The sequence below is a fragment of the Pollachius pollachius genome, assembly GCF_949987615.1.
Source record: "Pollachius pollachius genome assembly, chromosome: 9".
Classification (NCBI taxonomy): Eukaryota; Metazoa; Chordata; class Actinopteri; order Gadiformes; family Gadidae; genus Pollachius; species Pollachius pollachius.
The window spans coordinates 16467451-16477450 of record NC_136942.1 but is presented as its reverse complement, the minus strand read 5'-3'; the positions used below and the strand labels follow the sequence as shown (position 1 = coordinate 16477450).

Here is a 10000-nt window from a genome sequence, read left to right as displayed (position 1 = left end):
AGTCGCTCACTCTTAATCAATTAAAATGAACACGTGGCCTGTGCGTGTGTGTGTGTGTGTGTGTGTGGTGTGTGTGTGTGTGTGTGTGTGTGTGTGTGCGCGGGCGTGAGTTTTGCATGTGTGTGTGTGTGTGTGTGTGCGCGCACGGGCGTGAGTTTTTGCATTTCTATGTGTGCGGTGGTGTGGCGGGTGTGGAGAAGAAAGGCCAAGTGGGAGAGGGTGTCGGGGCGTTGGCTAGGGGTCGGGGGGCCGGTCGGGGGCCGGTCTGTGATTAGCGATGGCGGTGGATTAGAGGTGGGCTGGTAGTAAACGGTGTGGGATTAGAAGAGCTCTTCCCCCCCGCCTCCGCCGGGACGGCACCCAGCGGTAGGCCCCGGCTCGGCACAACCTCTGTCTCTCAGTCCCGCTTTCATCCACCTGAGTAGGGTGGGGTAAGGTGGGAGGGCAGGAGATGGAAGGAAGAGATGGAGGAAAGGAGGGAAAATAAGGAGGAGTTTGTGTGTGTGTGTGGGTTGAGGAGGAGGAGGAGGAGGAGGAGGAGGGTTAGCAGGGAGAGGAGATGCTAGGAGGACCAAAGGTGGGCCTGGATAATTGTGAACATATCAGTAGATAAGTCGCCTCTGGTCCCCGCTGCGCCTAGCAATGGCCGGACGCAGATGGACACGCGTGATTGGCTCAGGGCCCTGCCGACACGCCGATAATGACCTTTCACGCAGATGCCGAGAGGCTTTCGCGCACAAACACGCACATGTGCACATAGATGGATACAAAAAATGCACACTATGGTAATGAACATGCAGACTGTCTCCGTTCTCGCCTTTCAGCCAGCAGGAAATAAATTATCTTTATTCTGTACCTTTTGTGTGTGTGTCTGTGTGTGTGTGTGTGTATGTGTCTTCATGCTTAGAAGATTCTGTCTTTCATTTGAGACCCCTGTGTTCTCTCAGACAGGTGTCTGCCTCTGCGCAGCACAGGTGGTGTGGGCGTGCACGTTTGCAAGTGCGTGTGCACACTGTGAAGCTCCTGCTTTTGCAGTTTGCGTGCGGTGTCTTTGGGTCATCTGTGGTTTGGTCTGTGTGTGTGTGTCTGTGTGTGTTTGTGTGTTTGTGTCTATGTATGTGTGTTCTACAGCCCACTGCTGTTCTGTGGGTTATTAGGATGCTGGATAAGCGCTTTGGGGCAGAACGTGTCTGTGTGTGTGTGGGGGGGGGGGGGGGGGGGGGGGGGGGGGGGGAAGGTGTGGTTAAGTGAAGGTACCCTTCGGGGATGATGCATTTTCTTACAGGCGTATCGATGTCTGTTCATTAAAAAAACACAAACAACATTTTGTGTGTTTTTCCTTTTAATTAAACTGTTGTGTTAGGCAAAGCAAATAAGGGTGTTGAGAGTTTTTGTTCACACTGTAAAAGGCATATAGATTTCACATTCAAGTGCTTATACACTCACAACAAATAATAATAATAAATAAGTATTCACAGTTACACTTTGAATACCTTATTATTTGTCTGAAGAAATATGAATTGGCTATTCCCAGTTCTGGTACTTTCAAACCTTTTATTTCAGTAGCTCCATTTAGCCTCACCTGACCTGCATAGAAGAAATCCCCATCCACATGCCCAGAACACCACAACTAGCTGAACTGTACACTGTGAGACCACCGAACCCTCCTCACTTTCAACAGATAACCCCAATGCTACTCAACCCATATCCTACTCCCTTTATCATCAAAGATGTCTGTGTGTTGACATGTAGCTAAACACCAATATACCAAAAATAATCCCAATATATTTGCACAATGAAACACCAGTCAGATCATTTATTTAGTTTATAGGAATTTAACTTGGGTCAACTCCTCGCAGACACAATCAAAGATGTGAAGCCAGCATCTGTCGGTCCTGCCAGGCAGGCACTTGTTTTGTCAAATGTAGACAAAACAGGAAGGTTCTCTATTTCCAGCTGAGCAGAGGGACCTCGGTCTTTGCTCTCTGGCCAGGCCTTTATCCACCCCTTCAGGGAGCACCACATCCATCCCTCGGCCATCACCCGCCACGACTTCATCGGACCAACGGCGACAACTGTAAGATCCCCATACTGCCCAGGGATGGAAATTAACACCCGCCACACGCCATTTGCGGGTGGATTTGTATGGTAGGCAAAGCATACAAATCCATACAAATTATTATAAGTATTACCCGCCACTGTGTCGGGTAATACTTTCCAGTCAGGTCCGATCAAATTTGCATATTTAATACATTCGTCATACGGCGCTGCACAGTTCCACAACCATTACTGTCAACATCCGGCCCCCTTCTTCTTCTACGCCTCTTTTGCTGAACTGTGACTGTCAACATCCGGGATAATAAACCGGTAACCATAGAGATAATATGCCGGTATCAACATTCGGTATAGTATGCTAGGCTAATTATTGACATATAAAGAAAAAAATACTAGAGAAAGCAATGTTGCGTTTCCTCACTGGAGGAAAGAGAACAGCTGAGGAGAGTGTAGGCCAGGTACAGGTGGCGGATGATAGTACGGCTGTCATCCCCAAAAAGCAACGTTGTTTTAATGAGAGATGGCGAACATCGGACAGTGGGCAACACCGTGACCGGCTGGTGTTTGACGGGACAAGCCAGACAATGTTCTGTGCTCTCTGTCGTAAACATGCTTCGGATGGCCACAGGTCCAATAGTTTTGTGAGTGGGACACAAAACCTAAAATTGGAAGCCGTGGAGGACCACGAGTCCTCAAAAAGTCACCTTCACGTTTTGAAAATTGCCAAGGGAAAATCAGAGCCCGAAACCACGACAGCGATGAGGCCGCTCGTCAGCCTCAAAACAGCCCAGCTTGATAGAAGTTAGTTCGAAATGCACACGCAATTGCCAAAAAAGGGAAGGCCATTTCAAGACTTCGAATGGCACTGCACGTAAGTTAATTTTTTTTTTCTATAAGGCCTGATGCAATAGTTTGTTGCTGTCGAAAAACTATCATGTTGGGTAACATTAGAGCTCTGCTCACTTGTTTGGCAAACAGCTGCTTTCTGTCAGTCTGGTCAAAACAGATGTCAAGTGTGTGTGCTAAGACGTAGGGCTGTCCCGAATACCATTTTACAGGCTTCGAATTTCGAATCGAGCTTATCAATTCATCCCGTAACGTGCATATAAATCCATACAAAGATCCAATGTTTAGTCGTTTGTGTCCATATTAAATCCATCATTGACCGGGTATTCCTTTGACAAAAGCCAGTCTGTGAATGCGCAATAGCAGGGCTGCATAGCGAACGTACACAAACAGATACGCTAACGAGTTCCTATATATATATATATACAGAGGTTAAATTGGGCCGGGGCTGTCCGGGGCGGAGCCCCGGCACATAAGCGGCCGGGTCTGGAGTTCTGCGCAGCAGATCAGCTCCAGCCGATTTTGGCAGTCTGCCTAGTCCATCACGAGCAATGTTGTCCTACTCATTTACAACTTTTCCATTGCAAATCTATGTTGTTTTAAAACACAATTCTAAATAATGGAGTAGGGATAGGCTGGCCTAGACATCTGGAGCAAGTTTGAGAAGTAGGCATATCGCGCACGAAACTTGCGCAGCAGCTCCTCCTCCCCCCAGATCAGACAACACAACGTCAAATCATTCTAACGGTCATCATCAGACATAATTATCGTAGTAGACAGGTGAATGGCGAGGTAAGAGAAACGAAATTAAACCAATAGGCTAATATCATTAGATATGGGCTTGCATTTTCATTAAGCAGGAAAAATTAACCTTATGCCTGCCACACACATAAAGATAATCGGGCTGATTTTGCCCCGATTTTCCCCCTTCCGACCACGGACAGACATCGCCCGATTATCTTAAACTCTTAAGATTATTTTATAAGATTCTCTTGTAGTGTGTGATGTGTTAAGAGTGAAATTCGGCCGACAATCGGCTCCGAAATCAGTCGGCGCCGATAATCGTAAGTATTAAACATGTTCAATATTTACGATTGTCGGCGGAGAACGTTGTGGTGTCAAATCGTCTTGTGTGGGGGGGAAGCCGACAATCGGGACAAATCCTAATGTGTGTGGTGTGCTGTGTTTGGAATATCGCAGGACACCACACACAATACGATCAAAACTGTTAAATCACAGATTTTTTATCTTCATGTGTGGGGTCTCTCACAGATAAAAAATCGGTTGAGATTTATAAAATCTTTATGTGTGTGGCAGGCTGACATGCAGGGATAGCCTGCTACTGGTATGTCAAATGGCAAGCGCTAGTTAAAAAGAACAATGCTGCTAATTCTAAATGATTTAGCAAGTAGTCTATGCGATCTCCGAATCACATTTCTCATTCCTAGCTGGATGAATTTCAAACTTATTTGTATCTATGAATTGCAGTGCATTGCCTAGGCTATTTATTTGTGAGTACAGTAGGTCCTGTGATTTAATGTTTGCATATAGGCTACACAGCAGGTTAGATTTAAAAGCCACCAAACATGATGGTGACGTAGCCTATCGGCTAGCCTTTAAGAAAAAGATAGCTTCATTCATTCATTCATTCAAAAGTGTTTTATTTAAAGAACGTTTGATTACATCATTATATAATATGAACCATTTTAAAAGACATTCTATCTACTTCTTAACTTAGGGTGAAAGTCAACAAGTGAACATTTCAGAGATAAAAGGTAAACATGAGTGGAACAAAAAGGAGGAAGCTTACAGATTTCTTCAAAAGGTGGGCAGCTGCTATCCAAGACATAATTTTGAAATAATTAAGCTAGGCCTGTGTGCAGAAGTCACTGTAACCAAGCTGTGATTTGTTGCTAGATCTTTTCATCCTGATAGTGTGTCTGTCATGTCTTAAGTGCTGTCTCTTCCTCCACTAAACTAAAAATGCAGAGTTGAACAGAACAGGGATGAGGATGGAGCTGAGGGCAGAGGAGATGAGGCTGGACAGGGCAGAGGAGCTGAGGATGGACCGGGCAGAGGAGCTGAGGATGGACAGGGCAGAGGAGCTGAGGATGGACAGGGCAGAAATGAGGACACTGAGGGCAGAGGAGGTGAGGCGGGACAGGGCAGAGGAGCTGAGGATGGACCGGGCAGAGGAGCTGAGGATGGACAGGGCAGAGGAGCTGAGGATGGACCGGGAGGGACAGGTGCAGATGAGCATGTAGGTGCAACTGACAACTTCCCTGACTGCTGGAAGAGACAGCAATATGATTATTTTAAAAAAACCTACCCATTTCTTGTGGCAAAAAATAAAAAATTGGGATGTGAAACATGCAGTGCGGCATCATCACTTGGGGCAGAGAGAACAGGTAAACTCAGATACACATTTTCCAGTGAATGGCAAAACTGCAGAGTAGGTCCATATGGCAGTAGTACAGAGAAGCAAATGAAATCTTTAAGAAAAAAAATAAATGAACATAGTGCCTCCCAAAGTCACAAAATTGCAGAAGATATACTGAAAAAACAAGGTGAGCAAGCTCTTGAGTCAAGTTTTTTGAAAACACAAGGTGAAATTTTAGCATCAACTCACAATGTCTTTAGAACAGCGTACTACCTGGCAAAGGGCAACAGGCCTTACTCTGATCATCCTAACCTAGTAGAGCTACAGAGGATGAATGGTGCAAATGTTGGCCGTGTACTCCATTCCAATGTCACATGTGCAGACATAGTGCATTTCATATCTGTAGAGATGAGACAGGCATTACTGAATAGTATTAAACAGACTCAGCCAAAGCTCACAGTTATTGTGGATGAAAGCACCCTTATTCAGTAAGAAATCGTGTCTCATTGTGTACCTCAGAACATCTGTCCATGATTCTGAGCCTCTTACGTTCTTCTTAGATTTGCTTGAATTAGAAAGTACAACAGCAGATGGAATCACTGGTGAATTACTCAAATGCCTCTTAAAACATGGTCTTCATGAGGATTTTCTAAAAGAATGTCTGGTGGGTTTCTGCTCTGATGGAGCTGCCGTAATGGTGGGGAAAAAGAATGGAGTGTACACACAACTTAAAACTAAGTTCCCAGGTCTCATTGGTTGGCACTGTCTGAACCACAGGTTGGAGTTGTCCGTGTCAGATGCTGTGAAGACATGCACTGAGACCAACCACTTTACAGCTTTCCTTGACAAGTTGTACTGCCTATACCATCAGTCACCCAAGAACCTTAGAGAACTTGATGCTGCAGCTTCTGAGGTTGGTGTGTGTCTTAGGAGAATCGGTAGGGGTAAGGTAGGGAGTCTTAGGGGTAAGGTGGGTGGCTTCATCTTTCCGAACAGTGAAAGCCATTTGGATGATGTATGCTGCACTCCACAGTCATCTCACAGCTGCAGGTCAAGATGTTAACAGAACATCAAGTGAGAGATCTATGTATTCGGGCCTAGCTGTTAAATTGAGTTCGGATGCATTTCTGAGGAACCTGGGACTAATGATGGATGCACTGGAGGAACTCAAAGACCTGTCTGAGGCCCTGCAGGCCAGAGACATTAGACTGTCTCAAGCAGTGAACCTCATTAAAAGACAGACTGATGTGTTTACCGCCATGAGTGAGGATCCAGAAAATGGCCCCTTCTATAGAAAGGCATGTGAGGCAGTGCAGCAAGGGTCTTTCAATGGCATAGCACTTCATGGTGATAGAGGGCAGAAGGTCATCAACCCAACCAAGTTTTATGAGGCCTTATGCCAGAGCATGAAGGAAAGAATGGTGAGGAGTGAAGAGGAGTCTCTCTTCACCAAGATTAACATCTTGAATCCCGAAACATGGCCGAGCACTCTACCTGTGATGTATGGGGAAAGTGAGTTGAGGGAACTCTGTGACCAGGTAAAAGTTGGTTTCACTGGAGTGAAACAAGCTTACCGTGAGTACAAAAACAAACCAGACACAATGCAAAAGGCCCTTCTCACACTTAGACATTCCGTTAATACCATTTCTGTCAGCAGTGCAGAGTGTGAGAGGGGGTTTTCAGAGATGAATAATGTTGTGACTCCATTGAGATCCAGATTGAATGTGGAGAATGTGTCGGCTTTGATGTTCATTAAGCTGGTTGGCCCTCCTCTCAAATCTTGGAAGCCTACCAGGTTTGTCAGAAAGTGGGTGGCAACCAGAAGGTCAGCTGATCACTTGGCCTGTAGGAAAAGGGAAAGTAATGATGTGGTATCTCCATATCAGACCATATGGGAGGTGATGAATTAGATGCACATGATGCAGTGTAAATAGAAAATGTAGTAACAAAGGGATTACCATTGCCCATTATTTGTTCAAATGTTTGTTTTCATCCATGTCAATGTACCTTAAAGACATATTGTTTTTGTTGTTTGTTTTTGTGAAAATAAAATCAGCTCTTAATGTGACCTCATCAAACACACTCAAAATCTACAGTGTACATATTAAGCAACATATAAAAAATGCTAATTTCTTTAATGTACTAATATAACGACTATCATGGATTTTTTTTTTGCAACCTTAATTTTGGCTCTGCGTACTCTGCGTATGGGGAGCGGCGGCCCCTCTGGATCAGAGCCCCCCCACATATAAAATCCCAATTTAACCACTGTATATATATATATATATAGTTTAATGTATTCTGACGTTTTTCAATTTGTCTTGCACTTATTAAGTCATTGTTTCTTGTTCTTGTTTCTTCATGGTCTGTTTTCAAATGTTTAATTTCGAATGCATAGGCAGAGTATGAGAGGAGAGGATACATCTGTTGCATTATAGGGGCAGATTTCATTATACATCTGGTTGAATTGAAGAAATTAAAAGGCCAGTGCACTGAAAAAACAAATGTTCCTGTTGACTTATGATGGTGTAGCCATGCATGTTGTTTTATTGTTAATATGTAAATTTGCTTTTTATTGAAAATACTTTGTATAGATGAATTATCCCCAAACTTGTCATCGTAACACCTTTGAAATAAACATGACTTAACATGGCAGATACCTGTGTATTGTTTATCATATGCGGTAAGAGTGTAACATTTTCAACTCAGTTCCTTGGTAGCACCTACTTACAGTAAAAATCACTTCTGATGGAAAAAAATGATGTGTATGAAAAATACTTTTCTTATCTAGTGTTACTATTATATTGTTTAAAATGTACGCATATATTAAAAAAATATATAGCGTATAAAAAGTGGCTGGTAAAAAAGATGAGTGTCTGGTAGATTTTTAAATCTACCTGCCACAGTCGCTGGTGGGCAAAAAAGTTAATTTCCATCTCTGATACTGTCCCTGGCCCACATGGCCTCCAAGTTCCTCACCTACACACCGGGTAACACACACACACACACACACACACACACACACACACACACACACACACACACACACACACACACACACACACACACACACACACACACACCAAATTAATATCTGAACTGTTGGATTTGAGTGAAAAAAAAAATAGGCCACCTCAATTAATATAAATAATATGTATACAGTGATAGGCATAAGTTTAGGCACCCATTCTAAAGTTGATTAAAAAGAAGAATAAAAATGTATCTTTTGGAAATTGATCTTAATGCCTTAATTAACCAAATGAGGAAAAATCCAACCTTTAATGACTCCAGTTTGCTTTGTGAATGAATAATGTATTGTAAATAATTAAACGTTCATTAAAATACAGGGTGCATAAGTATAGACACCCCTATGTTAAATTCCTATAGAGGCAGGCAGATTTTTTATTTTATTTTATTTAATTGTTTTTATTTCATGGGTCCAGGATACTATGCATCCTGATTAAGTTATGGGCCTATTAGCTGGTTTAATTTGCATTGAGAAATCATTAGGCTAACTAACAGCTATTAGGCTTACTGAAAAGAACCATGCCAATCTCTAGGTATGGTAAAGGGTATCTGGTGATGTGGGGTTATTTTATTCCAAAGGCCTAGGTGACTTTAGCAGGGTGCACAGTATCCTGGATCTGATTTTTTTATTCCTCTTTTTAGTCGAGATTAGTATGGGTGCCGAAACTTATGCCTACCACTGTACATGGACACATTTAATTGATTCACATTGTGACGGAATTGTTGATGGTTAGTGGTTTGCCATATATAGCCAATGAATTTATCGAATGAGGACAAGATGTATGTCAGAGCTCCTGACACAATCGTAGTTGGACGAGATGAATAAGGAGCTGAAGGAGAACGGCACAGACACTAATACTGTCCACGTCACGTGTTGGTGGGGAGTCTCGCAGCTCATCACGATGGAGGGGGCTTTTGAGGTGAGGGTAGGAATGAAATCGGTGGGGTTGGACGGGGGAGGATGACATTGCTGAACTTTCCTCGGTTTAGCACATACGCACACGCGCACACGCACGCCCGCACGCAAGGTTACTGGTATGTGGTCTGAGCTTTACCCTTAACCTGATATTTACCTGGCATGGGCCCCTATAATTGGTCCAATCAGTTTTGGAGGAGGACTGTCATTGGTTGTCTGACATTGGGTTGGGGGCAGGGTAGGATGGAAGGTGAAGGCTGTAGACGAGAAAGAGCGAACAGATTTCAGATAGAACTGGAATTTGATTTGAATAATGATACCAAAGTACACAAAAATACACTCCTTCCCAAGCATCCTAATCAATTTCGATGTCACAACATTAATACCTGTGTGACAGAGAGAGAGCTACCTGGATAGAGATCGACAACATATTAAAATGGAAAAAGTTCAGGGGAGGTGGAAAGACTTAATATTTAGTCCTGTGTTTGTGTTATTCAGAGAAGGGGGGCCTGGGAGTACTGAGGTGGCAACTTGACAGTGACACATGTCATGTTCTTCAACTGCAGAGTCAAGGTCTCTCTCTCTCCTTCTCTTGCTCTGTCTCGCTCCCCCGGTCTCAGCCTTGCTCTCAGAATAGACACAGGGTCTCATAATGGCTGGTGACATCTACACCTGTCATCTCACACACAGCGAGGAGAGGTAGGGGAGGTGTGGTGGCTGTGCACCTTTGAGCCGTCTCCTCCACCTGTCATGTGTGAGTCTCGCTAGGTTCACCA

At 43.8% G+C, this 10000-nt stretch overlaps 1 protein-coding gene across 1 annotated transcript in view; it reads left to right on the top strand.

Moving 5' to 3' along the window:
* LOC307080202 (plasmanylethanolamine desaturase 1) overlaps window positions 1-10000 on the top strand; it is a gene marked incomplete at both ends in the record, with an annotated part of 18414 nt that overhangs the window by 2089 nt on the left and 6325 nt on the right. Inside the window, 3 exon segments of the mRNA XM_079742840.1 lie at window positions 1994-2057; window positions 2060-2088; window positions 8223-8271. Coding sequence (XP_079598966.1) covers window positions 1994-2057; window positions 2060-2088; window positions 8223-8271 — 142 coding nt within the window.